The 27,901-nt window shown below is 34.9% G+C and overlaps 1 protein-coding gene across 1 annotated transcript; it reads left to right on the top strand.

Moving 5' to 3' along the window:
- The first annotated feature begins 133 nt into the window (after positions 1-133).
- LOC150105761 (uncharacterized) lies at positions 134-27,901 on the top strand. Its single transcript, XM_090394548.1, has 8 exons — positions 134-259; positions 6,241-6,396; positions 9,937-10,095; positions 13,398-13,556; positions 13,936-14,127; positions 14,517-14,675; positions 16,243-16,401; positions 27,698-27,901. The coding sequence occupies exons 1-8, from the start codon at positions 134-136 to the stop codon at positions 27,899-27,901; spliced, it is 1,314 nt and encodes a 437-aa protein (XP_090250674.1).

The following is a 27,901-nucleotide window of genomic DNA, read 5'->3' as shown; positions in this document are numbered from 1 at the left end:
AGAAATCCATACCAGTTCTGTATAATTACTTTAATTTAAATAGATAACCTGAAAATGAGTAAACTGTGAAACACTAACAAGATGTGCTGTTTTTTGTATAATTTCAGGAGCTCACTGGTGATACAGTATCACTATGCCGTATTGCGAGAATTGTGAAACGTGGGTTTCTCCGTGGAAATACAACAACCACTTAAACACCAGCTGTCCCATGAAATTTGTGGCTTGTACTTATTGTGGATCTAGCTATCCAAGATACAGTGTAAGTGAGCGAGGTCTTTGATGACTAATTGTACCTCATTTTGAAGCTAATTCTAACTAAAGACATTCGAAGATCACACTTATTACACTTTTGTTTTCGTTTATTTAATATTATCATACGCAGGGTTTTCCAAACGTGGGGACCCGTTTGCTCTGATTTTTCTTAACGTGAAGAAGAGTCCATCTTTCTTTAAGTAAACGTTTTCTACTAGTCTCTTCCAGAGTTCCGTATTCTTTTGCCTAAATATAGTATAAAAGATATATTTCGGTGATTACACCACATTTTTTATTATTCAGTTATACAAAATACTGAAATAATAGTTCCCGACAAGTTTCGTAAATCGTAGGATTTTCATCTTCAGGGGGTAAATAGTATAACTTAAAGTTTAAACAAGAGAATTAATAAATACAAATCATAACCGTCTGGCTATTCATAAAACTCAAATAACAGAATGCAGATATAAAACGTTATTGACGTTGAACAATACTGGCCGATGTCACGTGTTCTTGTTCTCGTTCATACAGTCCGAGCTCAGATTGAGGTAGATTTTTTATTAGAGCTGACCACACTTGATGGAGAATTAAACGTTGATTTTTATTGCATTGGGTTGGGTTTTTTAGCATATTAGCATATTAGCAGCTTCTTTAAATTTTCTTATAAATGTTGTTTTCTATGTATAACATCGTCGTTTTTTGCCAGAGTACATCGTGTCCAGTGGAAGTGATATGGAAAGCAAGACCCGTGTTTTGTCTCTTTTGTATTGTACGTCTTTTTGGTGTTCAGCCATGCGTATTTCTCGAGATCTTCCTGTCTGTCCTGCATAGCAAATCCCGCAAGAGCAATGGATTTTGTAGACTCCTGGTTTTTTAAGCGGTAGGTTTGGTGGATGTAGGAATCTTGAGATTTTTTCCATAGGAAGGAAGGCTACTTTTATGTTGTGTTTGTTCATTAATTTGGCTAGCTTATCTGTAACAGTTTTGATATAAGGAAGCGAGATTGCGTTTTTGTAATCCTGTTTCATTGTGTTGTTAGCTGGAGTCATTTTAAGGATTCTCTTGATGGTTTTTGTTTCATATCCATTCTGTTTGGAGGATTTGTGTTAAGTATTTTAGTTCTTCATTACATCTTTCTTGTGTGCTGGAGATATTGTATGCTCTGTCTCGAAGAGTTTTAATTAAGCTTATTTTTTGTGATGGATGATAGTGTGAGGTTGCATTTAGAAATCTTCCAGTGTTTGTCGGCTTCCTATATACTGAGAAGGAGAGGTTATGATTTGTATTTATTAATTCTCTTGTTTAAACTTTAAGTTATACTATTTACCCCCTGAAGATATAAATCCTACGATTTACGAAACTTGTCGGGAACTATTATTTCAGTATTTTGTATAACTGAATAATAAAAAATGTGGTGTAATCATCGAAATATATCTTTTGAACCAATTAGCCACAGAAGTCTACGCCTGCAATAAATATAGTATGCCAAAATAACAATTTATAATTGACATTGTAAATTTTGTCGTGTTAATTTTTTTTTTTTTGCAAAAAATTGATAGCATTTTCTTTTAGTGGAGTTGAATTTCTTGGAGTGGTGGGTGGGGGGGGGGGGCATAACTGTCTTTAAATTAATATTTACTAATATTATCTCCTAATATGCTATCAACTAGAAATAGTAAGAGAAAAACAGTACATTTATGACATGCACAAAAATGATGTTAATAACTCTTTATTGTGAAGTATATATCAGATCGGGAAAGTATAAAAATTTCTGAAGGATTAAATTTCGTCTTCTTCTTCTTCCGAGAGGAGGATACTAATGTTTTAAGTTTTAAGGATGTAACTGATCAGGACTTTAACATGTCTTCAAAGATGAAAGTGTCCTAATAACAAATCAGCTACCTGCTAATGATAATGTTTTGCTTTCGATATTAGAACATGTAAATTCAGAAGTAGCTTCACTTTCTCTCTCTCTCTCTCTCTCTCTCTCTCAGAAAAAAAAAAGAAAAAAAGAAAGAAAAGCATTTACCGAATGCCTAAGTGGATGCTTTCGAGTCTTCTGATATATTTCAGTGGATTCTCTTCACGTGTCGGAGAAGGGTCTATATATATAATGCAAACTAGCAAGAATGCGACTAATATTTAAAAAAAATAATAATAATAATGCATTCGCATTAATAGCCGTATATTCTCTTTGTAGAAATCGAAACAGCCAATTTTGTCTAAGCAAGAAACCCTTAGTGTTGTTTGGATCTGTGTAGTGACCAATTTAATTGGCTATTTAGATGAATAACGCTAAAGCAATTAAGACTATAAAAAGTGATAATACACTCTTTAAGAGCCGCAATTATATCTGTAGATTTTATGTGTTCTCTGTCTGGATCGCATGTTTTGTAAGATGGGGGAAAAAACTTCCAGATCCCCCCATTCCTGGAGGGGTGGGGACTTTTCCACATCGGTTGTTATTGATTTGGAATTATGGCAGAAGCAAATAACGCAATGAGACAAATATTATATGTCTGTTAATTGCGTATTGTCATTTTTGCCTGTTTTGAGAGATGAGAAATCCCTCAAAACAGGCAAAGCTTCAAGTTAAAAAAAAAAAAGTGTTTCATCTCTCCAAACAGGCAAAAATGACAGCTAATACGCACTTAACAGGCATATAATACTTGGAGATATTTTCTCTATATAATAGATTTCAAGAGAAGACGTGTTTCAGCTCGATGTATCCCAGTGAAATAGGACAAAACTTGTTTAATGGAGATGTTTGCATCCTTTTTGATAAACATTTATGATTTTTTCGCGTTCCTTGATATGTTAAAACAGTTTCGGGGGTAGGACTGTACTTCCCCTTACCTCTACATCCGTATGAGACCGGTTTGCTCACCTTTAGCTATAAAGCTCTTATAAAGGTTTTTTTCATATCCTACTAAGGCGAGTCGCATACAGGAGTGCAGTAGGTGGGTCGTAGATGTGAGGATAGTAAAGAAGGTTGCAATCTATAAGGAAGGAATGCAATGCTGTTAAAACAGGAGTTTCTGAAACTCTTTTTTTATTGATTATTAGTACCCCCTCTCCAAAAAATACTATGCAAGTATATTAAAGAAAATAGATTTATTTAAAAACAAGCGAATTCAGATACGAGTATAAAAAAAAAAATTCAAAAATAATCCTAAAAAAAAGCAATTTTCAAATAGGAATCTCTAGATTTTCCATTGAAATTTTTTTTTTTTTTTTTTTTTAAATATATATACTTTTTTTAATGCTGAAGGACTTTCATTTCAATGTATTCACCGGTTACAATACACCGGTGAAACACATTCATTTGACAATCATGATTTACAGACAAAAAGTATTTTTGGTGATGGTGGTGGTGGGCAGTAGATAATTATGATGATGGTAGCAGTGGTTCTGTATGGTTGGTGGATTAAATAGTGAAGACGGAGAGTTGTAGAGTAGAATGCCTTCCCTCGATGAGTTCTTGGACTCCTTGTAGGTGTGACATGATAATAATAATGATATACCGGCATCATGTTCTTAGGTACCCTTTTGTAGTTAGTTCATGATTTACATATTGTGAATATTTACATATTCATGATATCATTTCACGCAACGTGTCTACAGACCGGTAGTACACACAGTGTGTATACCGGTCTGTAGACACGTTGCGTGAAATGATATCATGAATATGTAAATATTCACAATATGTTAATCATGAGCCGGTTTTGTTTTGTGCAAACCTGAGTTTAAAGGCATAAAATCCCTTTCCCCACTCTGCCTAACTCCTGTTAACTTAGCTCTCCTTGAAAAAAGGTGATAAAGTAATCGCGTTGGCTAAAAAGACGAGTGAGTTATAGTATTTTTTTTTACTAAATATGTTAAAATAGAAAGTAAATGATCATTAGTCATGAAAAGGTGCCTTTATATTCTTATTCTTGTACAGTAACATCATTCATTATCGCAAAAATTTAATCCTACAGCTGTGTTTGGCAAATAAACTGTAGACATAATTTTGTTTTTCCTAATTTTACTGTAATAATGATCCGATTCAGACAACTCCAAGAGTGTTTAGCAGTAGTAGTCCTAAATACCGAAGTTCATTAAATTTGCAGTCCAGTGAGCTGTTTTCGTTTATTATTATTATTATTATTATTATTATTATTATTATTATTATTATTATTATTATACAAGCAACTCCTGGAGTCAAGACTCATCAAGGGAGGCTATAATAAGACGCATTTTAACAGAGATAATGTTTATCATATCTCGTCTTAAATTGGTTCAATGTTTGTGCACTCACCATCTCATTTGGCAATAAATTCCACTCACCATCTACTCTCCATGCGAAAAAGTCATGTGGCATTCTCTTATCCACCACAGCCTTCAACTCTTTGAAAAATATCCTAGGTATTATCTATCTGATAAAAACTTCATAACAATTTTTGTCTCAATCACATCGCCTTCTTCCGTCTATTCACCAGTCGGCAATTTACGTTCGCTTAACCCGTCTTCATAGTCCGTATTTGCACAATCCCGATGTCGCTTTTGTTATTCGCTTCTGAACTTTTTCCAGTGCTTGCTTCTCACCTAGGAACGCACGTGACCAAATCGGTGCGCCGCAGTCCAGCTGTGGTCTAATCAAAGCTTTGAACAGCGTAATGATCACACCCTTATCTCTACTTGTCAGTGGGCTTCTTAGTATACTGGCATTTCTTTGTGCTGTTTTTATCACTTTTGCAATATGTCCCCCTTGAACTTCAATTCTCTGCCCACCAATATCCCAAGAGTTCAAATAATTTAGTCAATAAAAATAAAATTATAACGAAATATAAAAAAAGAGAAAAATCTTTCATATCATCAAGTAGCATATATATATAAAGTCGCGATGCCTCAATAAATTTTAATAGATTTCCTAAATAATATTACACCCGTTCAACTCAGCTGGTATAAAATCATTAATATTAGTTCAAGTCGTGTTGCCAATAAATTGAAAGCCTACTGAAATCAAAATCGAACCAAGTCGATATCGTACTCTGTTGGTTCTAAATCCCAAATTTGATAAATTCCACATCCACATTGGAGTTATGTAATATATATTTTCGACATCATTTGTCCCAAATGATGCTTTCGAAACAAAATTGAAACCGCGTGACATATTTTTGTAACGATCCTAAATACGTGATTTGAGTCGAAAGTGAAACAGGACAAAACTTGTTTAATGCAGACGTCTACATCCGCTTGTAAATCATAAATGCTTATCAAATAAATCATAAATGGTTATCGCATAAACATTTATGCTTTTTTTAGGGCTATTGGTGTGTGGTATGTTAAAGCCATTGCCGGGTGGGAGTGTAATTCTCTCTTATAAATTGGTTCTTTCTTTTCTTTTCTTTTCTTTTTTTTTTTTTTTTTCTTCTTTCGATCTTTTATGAAAGTTCTGCAATCGCAGATTGCTCTATGGTGTAATAGATGTGAAAACTTTGTGTTGAAAAACTTAGAAATGAATTTCTTAAATCAGGAGGGTTTCGCCATTTAAGATCTTGCATCATATCAGATAGCTGATAACTTTCTTTGATGGGCATATTTCTTTTCTTTTCTTTTCTTTTTTTTTTTTTGGCAAATTTTTGCAATTCACTTATTTAGTTAAAGAAAGTAAACTTTCTCATATTAAAATCATGAATCATCCCAGGGGAATAACAAGCGATATCATATTTATTTTTACACAAATCTTTTTTATTCTGATTTATATAATACATAACGTTGTCATCCATAGTTAGAAACCTCGGATAGCTTTTGTTGTTGTTGTTGTTGTTGTTAAGTTTACCAATTTATTCTAATCCACGTTTTCATTTCACGAAAATACAGAACATAACTTTAAGAATTATCTCAAGCAAAATCTTTATTCCATCCGTACATAACTGTGATAGAAGAAATCTTTTCGCAACGTGCTCAACAATTTTCAGAATAAAATTCCTTCTCTTTCAACAGAATCACCAAAGCACTTGTACAGCAGCCTTGACCGAATGTCTATACTGTCACGATCAGATTCATTGGGAAAGTTTGGACGAACACATGCACAACAATTGTCCCGAAGTGACCAAGTGTTCTACCTGTTCAGAGCAGTTTCGGTGGGCAAAGATTGATGTAAGTATGATTTTGTGATTTTTTTTTTTTTTAATTGAAAGAGCACTGGTGAAGCTGCGGTAGTTGTATTCCCCCCCCTCCCCGCGCCTGAAATAATTTTTTTTTTAAGTTTCTAAAATGCTTTGGTCACAATAAAACTTTTCTTTGAAAGCTATCACTGCGATGACTTCTCCGTAAGTACTTGACCTCCTACGTTGAGGGTTCGATGTTCCTTACTTATACCACTGATCTGAAGCTAATAATACAGGGTGGTCCATAAGTCGCAAAGGGATTTAAAATGTAAATAGTTTTTTTTTTTTTTTTTTGATTATTGATTTTCTTCATTTCATTATTTTCAGGTATTCTATTCAACCGCAATCGAAAAGCCCTTATAAGTTTTCCTCTTGTCCTAGATGATGTTTTCTAATCAAAATCTCTTCATGTGAAAGTTCATGTCTTCAACAAAATAAAATATTTTTGTAAATAAGTGAACTTGCCGTTTGGTTGGAAGACCTCGATTCGAATCCTGTCTAGGATTCGAATCTGTGTTCGGATTTCTGTTTTGCCGATACGATCATTATGATTATATCGGCAAAATAGAAATCATCAGATTACGAAATCAATGATCATTATGATCCGCCTGACGGTACCAGACCTAAGTACGAACCTATAAATTATGTTATTAGTAGGTCTCCAAAATTACAATTCCTGTGCGGAAGAAAGGGGGGGGGCATACTTACCCTCCGAATTTTTTTACATGTTTGACACATCGCCTTGTCATTTTTTGAATATTACAAACTAATTTAATTTCTTAACTACATTATTCATCATCCTGCGTATCATCTTGTACGTAAGCATAGAAAATGATGCGAGATGATGAAACGTTATCTCGAGTGATGTTGTTCCATTTATCTAAAAACTTTTTTTATTTCACTCGGACAGTGCTCAGTCGAACGGATCAACGTTTCACAGCATTACACACCAGTACTTTAGCTAGTGATGTCAGATGATGGGTTGTTGGAGAATTAAGCCACAGTCGAATTGAAAATCAGAATTTCGGCACTGTAGTTGTACCTCCCCCACCAATATACCTGAATTCAATAAAGGAGGTACTCATTGCCTAGTGTGATTTTCAAAATTTTATCTCTGCTAACTGTATAAAAAGCGCTGAGCTTGACTCCTTAGACCAGCGTTTCCCAAACTATGTTCCGCGGAACACCAGTGTTCCGCACAACATAGTTTGGGAAACGCTGAAATTAATCCGTTAAAAAATTATCAAAATTAATATGAGCCCGGAATGGTTTTAAATGCTGCGACAAGTTCCAACATGTTTGAAAATCAGGCGCTCCTCACTTTGGATTGTGCTATTAAGGTAATCGCGCCCTGGCCTTGACTCAACCGCCTGCAGTTGTCGACACCTCCCAGCGCGAGTGAAGTATGGAGGTATCTATTCTAGGAAACATGCGGTCACAAGCAAGGTCAATGCGGTGCGATGCGGCCTAGCACGCCTGTAGTGTGAGCTGTCGCATTTTGCGATGTGATACAGCCTGCTGCGGCGATAGTGTGTGCGCTTAGCTTTACATTGAATACGAGACTGATAATACTTGACTCTAACCAAGGTGTTCCGTTAAAATTTCAGGATTTGTAAGGTGTTCCGTCGTAGGAAAAGTTTGAGAAACCATACCTTAGACTATGTGATCATTCTTTTAATCCGCGTTAGTTTAGCAAGATTTTATTTATTTATTTTTTTTTTTTTTTTATTTATTTATTTATTTTTTTTTTTTTGTCATCCGAGATCTGGGGAAAACATTGATTTCTATTTCCCCTACTTTGAGATCGGGTAAAACATTGATTTCTATTTCCCTCTACTTCATACGTGGTGTATAGTAAATGAGTCGGGTATACTTGGATGAAACACAACAGGGCGTCTATGAGTAAGCGATTGGAGAGTCATTAGGAGGAGGAAGCTCATCAGTTGAGCGAATAGCTCTCTTCATTTTGAGAGAGGTTTTGGGTACACCACCCCAGATGAGAGGGCAATATTCTAAAGTTGGGCCGATTTGGAATTTACAAAGTGTTAGGAGTTGAGCAGTAGAGAAGTAACGTTGAGAACGAAAGAGAATACCATACTGAGGCTAAAGAGATTATGGACATGATATGTTTATGCCAGGATAGGCTAGATGTGAAAGTCAGGCCAAGAAGAACTGGTCTTGGTTGGCGAGCAGAGTGTTATCAAAAGTAAGGGAGAGTGAGGTATGGTCTTTCTTCCTAGAAATGAGAGAGGACTGTGTTTTGGGTGATATTAAAATTCAATAGGTTATTCTCACCCGCTTGAGAATGGAAAGTAGAATCAGTACTTAAGGCATTCACTATAGAACTTGAGTCACCCAAGTACTTCAACGTTTTGTCAGTAACAAAAAGGAAACTCTTATCAGCCAAACTATGAATAGGACTGTACATTAGTGAGAGAAGCTAACTGATATATTGAAGAAAGGGTATAGGTAAAAGCACACAGCCTTTCGATACTGTGGAATTCATGGAGAAATCAGATGCAAGGGAACTATCTATCATGACACGCAATGAATGACCAGAGAGGTTGGCAATCCATTCAAAAAGGGTAAAAGGAAGACCAGAAGACGTCAACTTGGAAAGAAGATCGCGCTGCTAGACGTAATCAAATGCCTTGGAAATATCAAGATTCTTGATATTTCCAAGGTTCTTCAGATCTTTTCATGGCATGTATCCATGATGATAATAATAATAATAATAATAATAATAATAATAATAATAATAATAATAATAATAATAATAATAAACGCCAATATAATCAATCACAATTGAGAGAGCTGTAAAGGCAGCGTATGAAGACAACAAAAATGAAGCAAAGAAATCTTGAGCCATAGCGGAGCAGAGCATATAAAAGTACATTCCGCATCTGAAAACCTTTGGAATGGGATATCATGACAAAAACGCATGTTCCATCTTACTTACGGAAGGCATCGTGCATGGTGTACCGTGGAAAGTTGAGGTGAACTGTGGTCGTGGATGCCATTTAAGATTTAATGATGAACAGATCAGGTTTTAATATTTTGAAATGCTGGTGCACAATTTAAATGTTGATATTAAAACACCGGATGTTGGAGAAGTTGTGTATTTTATTTTATGTTATTTTATTTATTTTTTTTTTTTTTTCACATGGGATTGTATTTAGCTGCTGACTTGTGGAAATTGCTTTATTGTTGCATCTTCGAAAGGAGGAAGTAGAGATTAAGCGATTTTCAAATTTATTGATGTGATTTTCTTCATTTTCGCGTATAATTTAAAAATAATAATAACAAAAAAACTGCTTAGTTTTTCGTTCTGATTTTTGTGCGAGGAATCATTTTCGTTGTTATCACTTCCCTGGATCCACCACTGCTTCACCAACATGGCTTCTGATGGTTTTATGGCTAACATATAAACATAGATAATTTAATATGAAACCCATTCGATGTATTTTTATGTTTATGTAATTCTCTCGTGCTTGCTGTTTTCTTTTTTCTTTTTCTTTTTTTTTGTTAGGAACACAAAGCTGTGTGCGACATAACTGAAACGCAGTGTAAGTATTGTTCGACGAAAATGCATCGAAAGGATTATAATGCTCACCTGCGCGAGGTCTGTTCTAAAGCACTGATTAAATGCCCTCACTGTGACATAGAAGTCGCACGATACAAATTGCCTGTAAGTATTCAAATATCCATTATGCCTTCAATAAAGAAAGCTATTTTTAAAACATACTTAAATTAATAAGCTTAATTTTTTTTTCTTACAGCAGTCTTTCAAACGAAGTAAAATATGCGGCACATTTAAACGTGTGTGTGTGTGTGTGTGTGTGTGTGTGTGTGTGTGTGTGTGTGTGTGTGTGTGTGTGTGTGTGTGTGTGTGTGTGTGTGTGTGTGTGTGTGTGTGTGTGTGTGTGTGTGTGTGTGTGCGCGTGCGTGCGCGCCACAAATTTTACTTCGTTTGTAGCCTGTGTAGCTCAGTACAACACCCCGTATCACGGAAGGTGGGCCGAAAAAATACACAGGCTCTGTGCTACATACATCTGGGGCTCTCAGTATAAACCCATGCGCAGATCAACACTCTTCCACGAAGTTGAAGCTGGAGGTTTAGCATTGCTAAACATCCATCTGAAAACTCTCATCGGCAGGGCAATAACAGCAGCCCGAGCACACACACAAAAACCTATCATGCCTATGGGGCAACATTCTTACAAAAGTGTTTGCCGCATAGGTTTATAAGCTCACTTCCAGATATAAAAAAACCAAGCCCGAGAATGTTCAAAGAAATAGCCGAAGGGTACACATATATAATGAAACACTCAGATACCGAAACCTTACTGACAATCAAGCCAAGAGAACTATATAAAACATTAAGTCAAGTGACATTCCCGCCTCCCCAACACAAGGAAATAAGAAAAGGAGAAATTAGGCTAAGTCCGGTGCTTAGCACAAAGTTTTCCGACTTTCAATATCACCAAAATACAAAACATTCTTCTATAAAGTACATCATGCCTGTCTCCCCACAAAAATGTGGTATGTAGCAAAAAAAAAATCCCATTACAAGGCCCAGCGAAGTGTCATTTCTGTCCCAATCCAGAAACAATATATCATATTATGATGTTCTGTAGCAAAACGTCCACAGTATGGAACACCATACAGAAACTCCTTCATAAGACACAACCATTCTCTGAAAACACATTATTTTGGTTGGAAGACCAAAAAATGAAAAAAAAAAAACAGAACTAATAATCATAATAATAACAATGTATGCAATATGGTCCCACAGATGTGACAAAATACACGGAAGAGACACCAGACTAGACATACTAGCAAATATTAACAATTGTTTAAAGGAAATTATCATAAACACTACACAAACCAAAAGCATAACAACACAGCAATGGAGAAAACTCGGCCTAATTGAAGAAGGAGAAGAAGAAGGAAAAATAAAACTTATACCGATAATGGAACCCCCCGTAGTTAGTGGTAAACAATAATGATAACCCACTATCTGAACAAAAAGCATAATCCCAGACAAAGGTGCTGGTAACGTTGGCCCATCCGCCACAATGAGAGGAATAATGACAAGATATCAAATCTAATAAATAAATAAAAAATAATAATAAATAAATAAATAAATAAAATTTAAAAAAAATAAAAAATAATAATAATTAAAATAAATAAATAAATAAATAAAATTTTTAAAAAATAAAAAATAATAATAATTAAAATAAATAAATAAATAAAAGTTTAAAAGAATAATAAAAATATGAATAATAATATATAGGTACGCCTATATATAAGGGATAAGAATGTTATATATATATGTATATCTAATTGTGTAAGGGGAAAAAATGTAAATAGCAAATTACTCCTTAAGGACTTATCAATACTATTGATAAGTCATTAGTATTGATAAGTCAATAGTATTGACTTATCAATACTATTCTAGTAATAAATATGTAGATTAAGATATATTACCAGAAATATGTATATGTTCTTGTATATACAGACACAAGGACGGTAGAAATGTCAATTGTAAGAAATGCAGATAACATAAGTTCATAACATGATAATAACCCAAAATGTTAATAGGATATATTATCCATTTATAGACCTGTAACTAATTCTGCAATTCAGAAAACCTTTGTATATAAGAAATTACAGATTTACCTCTTAAGTTAAGCAAACAATATAATGTCAAAGCAATATGGAATTCAGTTTTGTAAAAATAAGAATGCCTACAAAAAAAAAATCTGCATGAGATATAGAGATACTAGCAAAATATATGCATATATAAATGTAAATAAAAACATAAGCAATGTATGTATTTTAAGAATAAGATGTGCATTTAAATTAAGTCAATAAAATAATCATCCAAAATATGTGAACAAAGATATAGAATGTAGATATATATATATATGTATAACGAATTGTACATATGGAAAATGTCAATGCTAACATATATACATACATATACATATATATATATATACTGTATATATATACATATATACATATATATATATATATGTATATGTATGTATATATGTATGTATATATGTATGTGGATGTATATGTGTATATATATATAAACGTTAATAGACTGATCTGATAATGGAACTTATAAATAGACTGACATCACTATGTAACATATACCAACAAAAATAACAGCTCAAATAATTCAATAGGACAATAAGGAAAATAGAAATTGAGCATGTGATGTTGTATCTTATTTAAACAGTGATTGTAAAACAGGTGTCATAAGTATATTGTAACGAGTAAATGAAAATGCCTAATACAATTAGCAGCCTATGTACAAATTGTAAATAGCTGTATATATGTTTATTTTTAAATGTACACAGCTGCTGTTGTTGATACAAATAAACTCAGTAGAAGTGGCGGTTGCACTCTACAGCGCTTGACCGCACGACGAAAGGCGTTCGAATCTAGTCGCCGACTAGAAGAATTTTTCCTAAGCCTTTTCTCGACCGGTTCCAGAGTTAGTCGATCTCTGGTAGGCTAGCTGGTTTTTCGTCCCGTAAACTCAAGAAAATCGGCCGTCGAACCCACACTATTTTCAGACATTAACTATATTGTGTTAGGGTTGTGGACCACCAGATGGCAGCACTTACTAGCCGCCTTCTTCACTGTGTGCCAATTAATTAGTGATAACCTTGGACCAGCTATCTCTGATTGGCTACCAGTGGAGATTGAACTGCCCACTCAGTCTCCAAAAGTTAGATCGGGCTTAAAAACGGCCTCGCCTACTCCCTATACGGGAACCAAAAGGCGTTAGCCTGATTTTTTCTTCTTTTTTTTATGAAAGACGGTTATGATGTACTTCCCATAATAACCGAATACGGTCATATTTGAGGGTAATGGGTTTAGTCAAAAAATTACATATTAGAAAGTTAAGTTAAAAACGTAAAATTAACAAATAAAATGTGAATTAAATTGTTTTTCTTTCTTTCTCTCAAGGAACATGAAGAAGAATGCGATTTGGTACAGATCGAATGTAGACATTGCAGTGGCAAAATGTCACGTTTCTATTATGAAGAGCACGTCAACAACAGATGTCCGCAGAGATTTGCGAATTGTTCTTCCTGTGGAGATAGAGTTCTAAAAAGTGGTATACCAGTAAGTTTAACTTAATGTAATCTGAACTGGGTTTCTAACATGAGATTATGCATAACGCTCGTGTGTATTGTATTGTTAGAAAAAAGTCCACTTCTTCCATTTTGAGAAGATTTGTTTTCAAGTATTTACGTTTCGAAATGGTATCATACCCTAGAATGGTAGATTATAAATAATTGTGTTAAATCAACTTGCAATACCTGAAAAAAATAAAAATAAAAATAGCCGTAAAATAAAAAAAAAATAGATATAATTTTTCATATTTTTTTAAATTAAAATTTCAAAATATTAGTCTTAGAATGACTAGTTTTGTATTCAATACTGAAGTCTAGCAAGATTAACAACATTAATGTAAATCAAAATGTTACTCTTATTTCCATAGGATTTTGAAGCTATGGGTGATTTCGCTAACATACAATGTAAACTTTGTCAACAAGACAGGTTCTCGAAACAGGATAACTGTCTCAAGAAAGCTGAGGAAATTAGAAGAATCAAGCCTCCATCGGCCATTGTCTCAGAAGTATACGTCAATTGCAGTTACTGTGGAGATAGAATCAGAAAGAGTGAAATCTATGTAAGTACATCTATAATCAGTTAAATACTTGCACAAATAACTCTTTCCACTACTTAACTAAGTGATTTAGTTGTATTTTTATGAAGATATCTATAGGACTTCTTGGGTGGAGATTCATATAAATTTTCACGGTATAAATCTATCAGAACAATGAATTTTTTCTATAAATTAGTTCAGAATCATGGATCTTGCGTGATTGATGTTGATATTTGTTATATCTCCTCAGATACCGCAGTTTACATCCATATTTCAGCAGCCTTCGGATAACTTCATAAAGAATCTCGCATTCATAATGTATTCCCATCTCGGTTTGCGTAATATTAATTTGAAATGTATAGCAAACTGGAGGAGTGATATAGTTTAAATCGGTGTACCTTTTGGTTCTTTAGGAACATGAAGAGGTATGCGACATGGTGAAGATCGATTGCAAGTATTGCACTAGCCAAGTTCAGCGTGGAAATTATGCTGATCACGTGAGTAGTCGATGTCAACAGAGAGTGGTGACTTGCTTCCACTGTGGAGAAAGGATGCGGAAGTATCTTATCAACGTAAGTTTCACGAAACTTTATTTGTGGCATCTAGCTGCAATTATTGATTCGATATGTTTAGCACCCGCCCCGTAACTAGGTGTTGACCGCGTGTAGTAAAATATTAATATAAAATATAAATAAAATATAAAAGCAAAAATTTGGTCGCCCCCTCCAAATTTTTGCTTCGCGAAATATTAATAACTTACCTAGCTTCCTCTTCTGTGAAATGGGAGTCTAACTTGCTTGACGATGGACTCTAAATTTACTGTACAGTAATACCACGTGTAATTTATAAACAGTATGGCCTGATGTCTCTTGAAGATACTTAAAATGTTACTGATAATTACAATAGAAATGAACAGTAAGGAGAGACGCCATAAAATAAAAAAAATAAAAAAACTGTTTTACAGATGAGGTGTCTGTGACCGTTGTTCCAATTGAAGTATGCTTCTTAGTTTTAATTTTTATTTAACGATTGTTTTTTTTAAAAAAAAACGGTACATTGATACGTAAAACAATAAATGTCTTGCTATTCTTTTACTGTATTTTTGGGTATATTCTTCAACTGACTTCTCCAGAAAGCGTCTAATCTAGTTACGATTCTGTGCGTTTTTCCACTAATTAGCTTATGCTATTAATAACACTAATATTTTTAAATAAATCCAAGCTACCATTCTTTCCGTGCGTAAAAAAATAAATAAATAAATAAAAAACATGACTGCGTGTCTAATAGTTTTTTAAATTTTTTAATTTTATTTTTAAAATACACGAAGAGTTCAATTTTGGTAGGAAACGTTGATAATTGCATGAATTAAGAGCCTGCCTTGTGGGCCAAGTATATTAGCATATCTGCCCAACCTGTTGGTTGGAGATGATAGCTTCATTATCACTTCCAGGTGTGAGATTACCAACTTGTTTACTAGAGGGCGCCCAAAGTGGTTTGAAGAAGCACTATACTACCATTTAAGACTTTCACATGAAGTTAATTCTAACGGTTATGGCAAAATGTAACACTTTCTACAGGCGAACTGCGATTTTGAAACTCGTATAAAGATATATTGTTGTTATTATTATTATTATTATTTAAAGATATTAATTATTATTTAATATGACTGTAATTAAACAGTGTTTCTAATCTCATGAGTATCAATATAGAATGTATAAAAAGCATAAATATTAATAATAATAATTATTAAAGAGACCTAAAGTTATAAAGGTTGGTCGATTGGTAACGCCTCTGCTACTAATGGCTCACTCAAAAAGTTAAGCAAGTTTGAGCGCAGTTAGTAGTTGGAAGGGAAAAATCGTACAGCTTGTGTACAGAAATTTGTATGTGTATATCATTATTTATTGTACGGAACCGGAATTGTTGCGCTATAGCTACATAACGATTTTTCTTAATTTAATATATATATTTTTAAATATTTTAAAAATAGATCTCAAAATACGGTTACTTATCTGCTTCTTTGCAACTTTTCACTTCGAAAAGTATTTAGCTCTACTTGTGTTGGAAAAATTATTATCATAAAAATATCCCCCCCTTTTTTTTTTCTTTTTTTTTGCGATTTCTCTTGTATTTATGTAGGAACACCGGGATAAATGCCAACTTTTCAAAGTCCAATGCCAGCACTGCTCTGCTAGAGTGCCCCGCATGGATTATGCTGAACATTTGAAGCAAAGCTGCTCCAAGACATTTATAAAGTGTGATCGGTGTGGCTATGCCTTACCCAGATACGAAATAGCAGTAAGTGTTTGTGATATTATCTTCATTACGTACTGCACATGCGTGAAATTGGTTTATATGTATCTCCTTTTTTTTGCTTATTCTTATGGAATAAGTAAACAAGGAGATATTTAAAATCGATTTCATGAGCTGTTTTTTTTTTTTTTTTTCTTTCTCACATTTATAAGTGATTTGTATTGGCTGAGTAAAAAGTTCTTTGCCTTTTACCAAATAGATTGTACTTGGTTGCACAGGTTTTCGTGTTAGTTTATTTCTATCTTTTATTATTATCTTATTTATTCTAGAATAAATAAACCGAAGTTATGACATATTGATTTGCTAATTAAAGTATTTTGATTTTTCATGTAGAAAGTTTTCGTTTATTTTACTGACAAGTTCAGTTCAGAATAGTTCATCGAAAGGGAACAGAGTCTTTCTTTAATGTGTTTACTGAATGAACGGCGGTATAAAACCGTACATCGTACAAAGAAACTAACTTATCTGTAAACAAAAATAAATAAGACAGTCCGAACGGTGGGGATTCAATGGATGCGAGGCATTTTCAAATCCGAAGTTTTTGAACTGTCGGTAAACCGACTGTAAATCTTATCAATTTAGTTAGGAATACGAAATAGCTCCAGTTGTGTGGCATACTTTCGTCACTGGTCAGTAAGCAAATCGTGTAGTTCTGAACTCACCAATGACAGCTAACGGTGTAGACTGTGGCTGCCAACAGATTTCCACAAGTTAAGTCTAAAGGTTGTTTACTCACTTCGCAGAATTGAAAAAGTGTTAGAGAATTATTCATTTATTTAATAAGATCTTTTGTCAAGATTATCATTAATAATAAAAATAAAGAAACTAAGTGAAAATTAATATTGGCCAGCCAGTTCATTAAATTCTAAATATCTGTAGTGGTTAGAATGAATGTGTGTTTTCAGTAATTGATTAACATATCTAAAATCTAAATCCAACTTCCATGTATCATGATTGTCGTTCTGCCGCTTAGCGCAAACAGAAAATTAATAAGGCGATATTCATTTTGTAATATATTATTATATTCTTTATATTTATTGTTATTAAGTTATTATATTAAGTTATTATATAATTGTTCGTCGGCCTCATTCTACCCCCCCCCCTCTTTCAAACGGTCAACTTCTGGAGTTGGTATCAACCCGTTTGTAAATCCCTGATAATTTAATGTGAGCATTTTTTTTTTTTTTTTTGAAAGTTGCGTTCGCTTAACAGAATCGGTTTATAATTGGATTTTAACTACATATAGCCATTACTTCACATATTCTCCGGATTGTGAAGGGCATTTAAATTCTGGACAATTCAAACAATAATGGCGACAGGTCAAGGAGCTCCTTCCAAGTTGCATCCAATCTCCTACTTTTTCAATACTTGGATCATTTTTGGATCAACTAATGCCATATGTTTAGGAGAGATCACTTATTATTATATTTTAAAGACACACTTGTGGTGTCCATCGATTTTAGTTTGATTATGTGAAAAGTTCTGTTTGGTTTGATTAGTTCGAGAAATGCTAAATTTATCAGAGAATCTTAAAATGTATAATAATAATAATAATGATGACTACATTTCCGAATTTCGTCGAAATCAACTGAATGATGAACGCATCCTATACAGATGGGGGCAAAAAGAAGTGCGCACCAATCTCTTTTCCCTCCTGCATGTTGGTGGTACTGTATTGGAATTCTAAAGGGATCTCAAGCAGGTTTGGAAACGACTACATTGCTGATTTGGTCAAAATCAATTCAGCAATGCTGCGAAGTCGTCTGCAGAACCCCCCCCTTCCCCAACACATACACCCTCTTCCGGGTCCGATCAGGATGAAATTCTCAGAAAGCTTAATCAGTTTTACAATCGTTTGTGTTCCCAGTTTGGTCTACATCATTTCCATATCATCATCATGGTATCAAATAATGATACCATGGTATCTGGAGAGGAGACCATGTTTTGATAATTTCATCAAGTTGTACTTCTTTCATTAATTGGACCTGATACCTCATATTTTACATGGCCTATTTTCAAATAATAACAGTACTATTCAACCTGGAATTGGAATTAATAAGCCGAAATGTTCACCCTAGTAATTCTTGCAGTAACAGTTGCTGTTTGCATTTATCGCCGAAGCAACTAAGGCTGTGAGATCAATATTGTATCTGTTAACTGCATGTGCATTCTGAGTCTGTTTGCTGTTTGCAAACGGGAGAAAAACCGGGGAGGGGGGGGACTGCTACCTTTGTATGTAACAAGAGTAATCAATGAGACTACAATACTTGGCTTAAGCGTTATGGCAGTGACTCCTTATACTTAGATTCAAAATTAATATGAAGAACAAAAAACGTCCCATAGAGGATACGCAGTTGTGAAGTAATTAGTGAACGACTGGTGCAGTACAATATAATGTTTGTTACGAATACTAAAGCGTTACTTCAGTTCGGTTTGACATAATAATTGTCAACTACGCATCCCATTTTGACTATAGAGGTTAGGAGTGTGCATGTTGGAGCAGTGGCACACCCAGGAGGGGGGGGGGAACCTTCCCCCTCCAAAGAAAAAAGAAAAAAAAAACACTAGAAAATTTTCCAAAAATCTTTTCCTAATTAAAATTCTTTTTTTTTTTTTAATTTATGTTGTGTTGTGTCTTCTATTTCTATACTACTTATGAGTTAGCGATCATCGCAGATGATCAGTCATAGGTCGTATGCGATGCGTAATGTGTATTCTCAAATCGTCTACTCAACTCGGGCCCCACCCCCAAGATTAAATCCTGAGTGCGCTACTGTGTTGGAGCAATAATATACGAAGCAAATTTCTTCACGTATTTCAAAGCCGTAAGCATAGTCCAATAACAAAAATACAAATTTCTTTAGAGATTTCAGAGGTTTTTTTATTAATTTTTAAGCTCAAGCTTAGTAACACATCCATCCTAATCCAGTTTTGCCCAGTTTTCAAGATAACAAATTTTCACTACTCATACAAAAGTTTCAGTTGTGGGCTCACTTTCTCGGTACTTATGGAGAAACTCGATCTCTTCTCAAAATAAATAAATAATAAAAATAATATATATATATATATATATATGTGTGTGTGTGTGTGTGTGTGTGTGTGTGTGTGTGTGTGTGTGTGTGTGTGTGTGTGTGTGTGTGTGTAGAAAGTTTTTTTACCTTGGATATACTATATTTTAAAGATACTAAGCAATTTCATAAACTTCGTTTTGATCCCTTTTCCCAAGTAAGCAAACAAGCAGGTAAGTCAAGTTTGCGCTTTAAGTATTTTCAGGTCTGAGGCAACTCGTCGTTAAAGGTGCAGTAAGCTCCGATCACTTTCCTTAGTATCGCTCATAATGCAAAGCACATCTCTTGCAGACATGTATGATGCTATGCATTAAGGGAAGAGCCACTACTCAGACCTGTTTCGACCTTTATTGAGGTTTCGTCAGTGGGAGCCAGACCCTGAGATGCCAAGATTGAAGTAATGTAGAACTTATAAATTTTACCTATACAAGTTGCTACAACGTGCTTTGACCTTATTAAATAGAAATCTCAGAATGAGAGAAAGATGTAGAAAGTTTTTTACCTTGGGTATACTATATTTTAAAGATACCAAGAAATTTTACAAACTTGGTTTTAATCCTTTTTCCCAAGTAAGCAAACAAGCAGGTAAGTCAAGTTTGCGCCTGAAGTATTTTCAGGTTTGAGGCAACTCGTGGTAAAGGTAGAGTAAGCTCTGATCACTTTCCTTAGTACCTCCCATAATGCAAAGCACATCTCCTTGCGGACATGTATAATGCTATGCATTAAGGGAAGGGCCACTACCCAGACTGGATTCGACCTTTATTGAAGTCTCATCAGTGGGAGCCAGACCCTGAGATGCCAAGGTTGGAATAATGCAGAACTTATAAATTTTACCTATGCCTATACATCAGTTGCAACAAGATGCTTTGACCAAGGTACAAAACTTTCTACATCTTTCTCTCATCCTGAGATTTTTATTTAATAAGGTCAAAGCACCTTGTGGCAACTTTTATAGATAAAATTTATAAGTTCTTCATTACTTCGACTTTCGCATCTCGGGGTCTGGCTCCCACTGACGAGACCTCAATAAAGGTCGAATCCAGTCTGGGTAGTGGCTCTTCCCTTAATGCATAGCATCATACATGTCCACAAGGAGATGTGCTTTGCATTATGGGAGATACTAAGGAAAGTGATCAGAGCTTACACCACCTTTACTACGAGTTGTCTCAGACCTGAAAATACTTCAGGCGCAAACTTGACTTACCTGCTTGTTTGCTTACTTGGGAAAAAGGATTAAAACCAAGTTTATAAAATTGCTTGGTATCTTTAACATATGTATATATATAATTTTTTCAGATAGACCGGTCTATTATAATCCTGTAATAAGTTGTTTTCAGGTCTTACCAATTCTTCGTGGTGTTTCATGTGGTGAACGCAAAGATGCAGCGTAGATAGTATGGAGATAAAATGGCTTACGAGGTTAGCCAAATTTTATCTTATTTTTCAACAGGAATAACTCTGCTTATGAGCGACCGACCTCTTCTTATGTTCGAATTTTGTCGAGAATGCAATAACATGTATTGTAGAAGGACTTTTCTAGCAGAAAATGAGTTAGCCTTCCTTACTGAGATAACGTGCTCCCGCGCGCCACACACACATACACCTCTGAAGTTATTTTTCTTCCTCTCACAATAGGCAAGTTAGTGCACACAATTGCCAGCCATAAAACACACGAGTTGCTTCTTCGTTATACTGTACTAAATAGCAGTTAAACTTCAGATTGCAAGAACTGAAACTTTAGTTTCCTTTTAGCCTAAGATTAAGGCAAAGGACTTTCGCCCAGCCAAATACCAAAACGGAGAAATTTCATTTCGAACACTTACTTGTTTTTCGGTTATCGTAAGTCAGAATAGTTCGCAATGACATCAGATTGGCTCATTGGATTTTGATAGGCAGACAATGTGCTACTAGCAGAGATTTGAGAACGGAAGACATATGATAGGATATTAAAGATCTATCATTATTTCAAACCCAAAAGATCTGAAACACCACTAAAAGGTTTCGAAATTGATCCAAGAGCTTATGAAAATATTTGGGTTTGAAATAATGAATCATTTCAGTATTCTTTCATTTAATAGTGGTTGTGGTAGGCAGTAGATGGTGTTGGTGTAGATGATGATGGTAGTTGTGGTCAGTGGTGTAGCTAGAGTTTTTGCCACCCGGAGCGGTCCTTGTTTGCCGCCCCTCTCAGTACACACCAAAAATACTACAAAAAGTCAACACGACGTATAGAGAAATAAATTAAAATGCTATGTTTATTTTTTAAGTAAAACTTTAATTCCAACATTCTAAAATGTTACTTTTCTGTTAGCAAAATTGTCGATGACATTGGCGAAGTCTATTTCATAGTAATGTAGGCAATTCTTAATCAGTTGTATTTAGAAAAACTCCTCTCACAACTAGCAACACTTACAGCAGTCGTGAGGAAAATTCGCAGCAGTATTACAATATTTGGAACTGAATTCTGGAGAGTGTATTTTAGAATTAACTGTAAAAGTTCAAAAAGGTTCAAAGTGTCGCACGGGGATGCCCCCCCCCCCCTCTAGCTACGCCACTGGTTGTGGCTCATTGTAGTTGGTGGATTGAGTGGTGAAAACTGAGTTGTAGAGTATGTGCCCTCCCTCCATGAGTCTTTGAACTCCCTGGAGGTGTTGTCACATAATAATAATAGTTTACGTTATCAAATTGAAGCCTTCTAACTCTTTCTTCAACTATTATATTTTGTCTTTATTGTACGAATTTACATATTATTCCGAAATACGTATTTTATTTTAAAGAAAAGGTTTGCATTTCTTAACGAAGAAAAGGCAAACTAATATTTGCTTTATGAAACAGCTTTTTTTCGCTGTATTCTTACTATCTTTGATACAAGTTGCCTTTCTTAGGATATGCGTATATATTCAGATATCTTACAAATAAAAACAAAGAAATAATTCGATGTTATGAATTTTATTATGGTATTATATTATTTTATAAAGTTGGTATTTAAACGCATGCTTTATTTTTATTTACATTTCTGTAAATAAAACAGCTGGTCTGTGTCGCGGACAAGGCATTTTGAGGTCCAATTATTAAAATTATTTTATTTCAATGTATTTTCCATTTAGCTACTGAGGTCTTCGTTTAGTCGCAAACGGAATTTACATCTTTTCCTGCACTATATACAGACAAAAATACTATTAATGGTCAGTAGATGGCGCTGGGAGTAGATGATGAATAGCGCGTCGTGTGTAGAATGGAGGATCGTTTGGTGTGGACAGTGGATTGTGTAACTTTCTGCGATAAATCCCTGGAGGTGTTACGCAATAATAATATGAAAAGAACTTTTTTTCCATTTCAAGCAAAGCGCCGAAGTAATGGCGACGTACAGTAGCGATGTGAAAATGGTTCTGTTATTTATTGCCGACCTGGTTGGCCGAGTGGTTAGCGTATCCGTTCTCCAGCCAGAATCCTGCCGTGGGCATGGATGTTTATGATTGTGTGAAAGTACTCGTGGTGGTAGTCAGCGGTAGATAGCGTTGGTGCTAGATGTTCTTAGCTACTGAGGTCTTCGTTTAGTCGCAAACGGAATTTACATCTTTTCCTGCACTATATACAGACAAAAATACTATTAATGGTCAGTAGATGGCGCTGGGAGTAGATGATGAATAGCGCGTCGTGTGTAGAATGGAGGATCGTTTGGTGTGGACAGTGGATTGTGTAACTTTCTGCGATAAATCCCTGGAGGTGTTACGCAATAATAATATGAAAAGAACTTTTTTTCCATTTCAAGCAAAGCGCCGAAGTAATGGCGACGTACAGTAGCGATGTGAAAATGGTTCTGTTATTTATTGCCGACCTGGTTGGCCGAGTGGTTAGCGTATCCGTTCTCCAGCCAGAATCCTGCCGTGGGCATGGATGTTTATGATTGTGTGAAAGTACTCGTGGTGGTAGTCAGCGGTAGATAGCGTTGGTGCTAGATGAAGATTGGTGGAGTAGTGAGACAAAGAGTTGTAGAGTAGATGCCCTCCCTCGATGAGTCTTTGGACTCCCTGGAGGTGTGATGTAATAATAACAATTATTCATATTTTGATACTTATCTGGTGTTCTTCTATATTTCCGAGCATGCGCAGAAGTGAAAAAATAATAATAAGGAACGTCGCTTATTATTAGCTGTTCGGAAGAGAACACGAAAAAAAGAGAATTGTAGTTTGTTTGCCTGTTTCTTATCTTATAATTCAGCTGTAATTAGAAGTTGGAAAAACCATGCGAACAAGTCGGGAACATATTCCAATAATAGGAAATAATGAGAGAATGAAAAAAGTAAACGGGTATGGAATTTTATTATATTTGTACCTTGTATCACATTTGTATACTGTAGGTGGGCCTGGATTTTTTTCTTTTTTCTATTTTTACAAAATAAATTCATCCTTATCATCAAATTTATACACTCTGATACATGCACTGATATACACCTTCAAAGGTGTAAGATACTACTATAGTCAGTGGCGTAGGTGGGGGGGAGCAGAAGTGGGAGGTCCGCGCCGTGCGGCACTTTGAACCTTACGCTATACGTCGTTTTCACTTTTTGTAGTATTTTTGGTGTGTGTGTGTTGAGAGGGGCGGCAAACTCAGGGACCGCCCCGGGCGACAAAAGCTCTAACAACACTGATCACAGTACTATATGAGAAGTCACGAGGAATGACTATATGGGATAAACCACTCGAAAAAAAAGAAGAAAAAATCCCTAACATCTCGGTATTTATGACTTGAAAGAAAGCGTCACGAGCAATTCGGCAGGCCTTGAATAAGTAGGACCAGCATTGTCACATCGGCCTTGGAATACACAGCGACATAATTATCATACGCGAAACCGCAGAGAGTTGGGGTTCCAAGAAGTTTTAATAAAAGCTTTGTTCTGGAATAGGGAACGAATAAAAAAATCAGATGTACTACAGAAGTAAGATTGACTAATGAATCAGATAGTTTATCGAATTGACAAAAAAAAAAAAAAAAAACTGGTAAAATATCGCTAACATTGTCTTCGAATTATCCTTAAGATCCGCTGGAAAGACCAATATCAGCATTCTGATTGCAAGTATTAAAGCGATGATTCTACCAATCTTCGCTTAATTTTTCACATTACATCCACCTTCCTCACAAAATAGATCTTCTTGGAAATGAAGAAGAGCAAAAGAAGCAATACAAGGATAACTTCATGGCAAATATGAAGAAATATAAACATTGATATATATATATATATATATATATATATATATATATATATATATATATATATATATATATATATATATATATATATATATATATATATAAACGAGAATCTTTGGCTTCAGATATGGAGAGGAAGGCATTGTCTTTAGGATCTTATAATTTGAAACTGCTCGATGTACCACAAAGACAAAGAAAAAGATCGACCTGAATCAGCCATTTTTGACCTCGCCAGTAGATCAATTTTATATCTCAAAATGTCTCGATCTCGTAAGATACTTCTACATCAAAAATAATGACAGATTGCTTTGCAAGAAGGCTGAATATTTGTATATACAAATACAAATACAAAAAGTTTATATTAATATATGTATAAACTTTTCAGGGGGAAAAAAGCTCATTAACAATATAAAACAATTATTTTTTTCTTATTTAGTACTAATTATTCATTACTTTGAGCTTCTTTTATTTTTCATTACTTATTTATTGTATTATAAATATTCGTTAATTTTCCCCAACTTTTGTAGAATACATCTCTAGTGTGGAGAAAATTAATGAAAACGTTTCTTTTTTTTTTCTTTTCTTTTCTTTTTTTGTGCGAATATGTTATTTTGAGGTATTACAGTTTACATTCTTTCAGTATAATTACCACCTATCTGTCTTCCAGAAAATAAAGGTTTTTGAATATTCACAAGCACTATAATATGTTTGTACAAACAAAAAAACTCTTACCTAGGAGCATTTTTTTTGGGGGGGGGGGGGGGGATTAGAACCTCGTCGGTGACGAGGCTAAAGTCACAATCCTTATCCACATCTCTCTCTTTCTCTCTCTCTCTCGCTCTCTCTCTTCCAGTGTGTCCGTTTCCAGTTAGGAGGTGAGAAGCATACCCAACAATACCGTATTTCTCCGAAAACGTCGCTTAAATCATCACGCATTTTCTCCAGACATGATTTTTCCACTACCTCAGTCATGATCGACGACGATTTCTGTTTACAGAAATGTCACAATGCGATGTTGCCATGTCATATAACTAAATAGACCATAACACTGCTAACTCATTTAGCTTCGCATAGTATTGCATTCGGGTCCTAAAATTCCATAAAGATTATTATGTATTGCAGCATATAATTATAAATATAAAAATACCAAATTACAGCAGTAAATATAAATAAACTGGGATCATTTCATTTCACCGCACTTAAACAGACTTTAATTTCTGCTAGAAATTCTATATTAGGATAATATTCGGTCGATGACATGTTTGGAAGAGTTTGAAGCCGTCTTAAATAGTCAGTTTACATAAATGAGGGGGGGGGATATGTTTTATTTTATATTTTAATATGCTTGCAGTTCTTCAATATAATAATTGGTGATAGATGTTATTTACATATTTAAAGTTAAATAGCAGTCACTACCTCCAGTTTCGACTGTATGCAGTGCTTTTCATTTACGGTATATAATTTCGTAGTAATAATTTTAGCTAAAGTTTCTTATTTCAGTTATCTAAAAAGTATTGCACCCGGATCCTAAAGGCACTTGGTGAAATGCCTAAAGATAATTAGCGCCTAGTTTGAGAGGGATTTTTTTTCTTCCTTCCATGTTTTTCAACTACGAATGGTTGTAAACGCATAGTACGTTAGTACCATGTACTGGCTAAAATGTTTATTATCATGTATTTTATTTATTTATTTTTAACATAATCCGGAAACTCTGCTGTGGAAACCTGGAAGTTTTACAAGCACTCCAGACCTCAATTAAACGAGGTGATGATCTCACACTGAGCGATGAAATTCATCTCTCACTTCAAAACAATTACAAACATGCATACCCACGACGGGATTCGAACCCACAGCCTCTTAGGTAGGAGAACGGGTGCTTTAACCACTCGGTAAATAAATAATCAGTTGTTTTAAGGATCTTGATTGCTGTTCGACAATACTTGAAAGTTCAACATAAAGCTTTGACCTTTAAGTCATTATTTATTTATTCTTTTAAAGGCACATCAGACTTGGGAAGTCTTATTCTTTGGATCTTTGCTATAGAAATTCCCTGTGAAAAAGATGACTCTGGTTGTATACAGAATCAATATTAAAATATTTTTTCTCTTTTCTTTATCCTCCTCCTCCTCCCATCCCCTCCTTCATTATCATCTATTCATTGGACATCTAACGATGTCCAATGAATAGATGATAATGCCACTCCAGTCCTCGCTAGGTGGTCCTGTTGTATGGCTTTCTGGAAGCTTCAACTCTTTACATTATTAACTCTTTAACTCTGCAGAGTATTTGTTTGTATAGGGTTCCTCCCGTTCCTCAGGACTGGTTGAGCCCTCCTAATGAGAGATTAAGTATGTATTTTATGACTGTATATCCGTGTATGTTTACGGGACGGTTTGCTTATTCTGAGGAACGAAAAAGCCGAATTTCCTTGGACTCCCCCCCCCCCGTATAACAGGCTAACTCACCTTTAGTCGAAAGAGACCAAACAAAGGTTCCTCCCGTCATGGACGGGAATCGAACCCAGGTCTTTCCGACCAAAGGGCTTCGTCTATACGGACTGAGCTACGGAGGCTCAAACTCTCCAGTTTGAGCCTCCGTAGCATATAAACCATATATGCTAATATGGTTGTGCCTTATAATACATCTCCCCTCCTTACCATCTTTTATTTCTCAGCGGAGTCCAGCATTTAGAAGTAAAGATGATCTTCGGTATCAGAACGTGAAAGAGATAAGGAAGTGCTGTATGAAGCAAACCAGAATCTTATTTGCCCCTTTGTACTTGTCTTTTGGTGAGCGAGTTCATATGATTTCTTTTCATAAATCACACTCTAAAAATCTTGCATCTTTTAAAGTGCGAGTAGTACATCTACACCGTATTCTTACATTTCTATTTTCCCTGTAGATTTCATGTGAATATTGAGGCCTTTTTCTTGATGTATTTAATAATAATAATAATGTTTCGTTTGTGATATCTGGTTTTCTTTTTCTTTTTTCTTGTTTAGCAACACATCAAGGTTTGTGACAGTGCTGAAATGCAGTGCCAGAACTGCTCTGCTAAAGTGATCAAAAAAGACTATACCATGCACGTGCATAAGAGCTGTCCCCAGGCACTAATTAGATGCACAGCCTGTGAAAAGCAGTGTTTGAGATGTGAAATGCCTGTAAGTATTTTAGCAATCATTTTGTCCGTTGTTTGTAATAAGTAA

Source organism: Typopeltis vanoorti, chromosome 6 (genome assembly GCF_054136105.1).
Source record: "Typopeltis vanoorti isolate ZY-2024b chromosome 6, IOZ_Tvanoo_1.0, whole genome shotgun sequence".
NCBI lineage: Eukaryota > Metazoa > Arthropoda > Arachnida > Uropygi > Thelyphonidae > Typopeltis > Typopeltis vanoorti.
This window is presented reverse-complemented; position numbering and strand designations above follow the sequence as displayed.

What these genes read in the sequence shown, in the direction of transcription:
- LOC150105761 (XM_090394548.1), top strand. Translation starts at nt 134, where the DNA reads ATGCCGTATTGCGAGAATTGTGAAACGTGGGTTTCTCCGTGGAAATAC. An exon ending in TTCTAAAAAGTGGTATACCA is followed by an intron (nt 13,557 to 13,935) that starts GTAAGTTTAACT and finishes TTATTTCCATAG; the next exon opens with GATTTTGAAGCTATGGGTGA. An exon ending in TGCGGAAGTATCTTATCAAC is followed by an intron (nt 14,676 to 16,242) that starts GTAAGTTTCACG and finishes GTATTTATGTAG; the next exon opens with GAACACCGGGATAAATGCCA.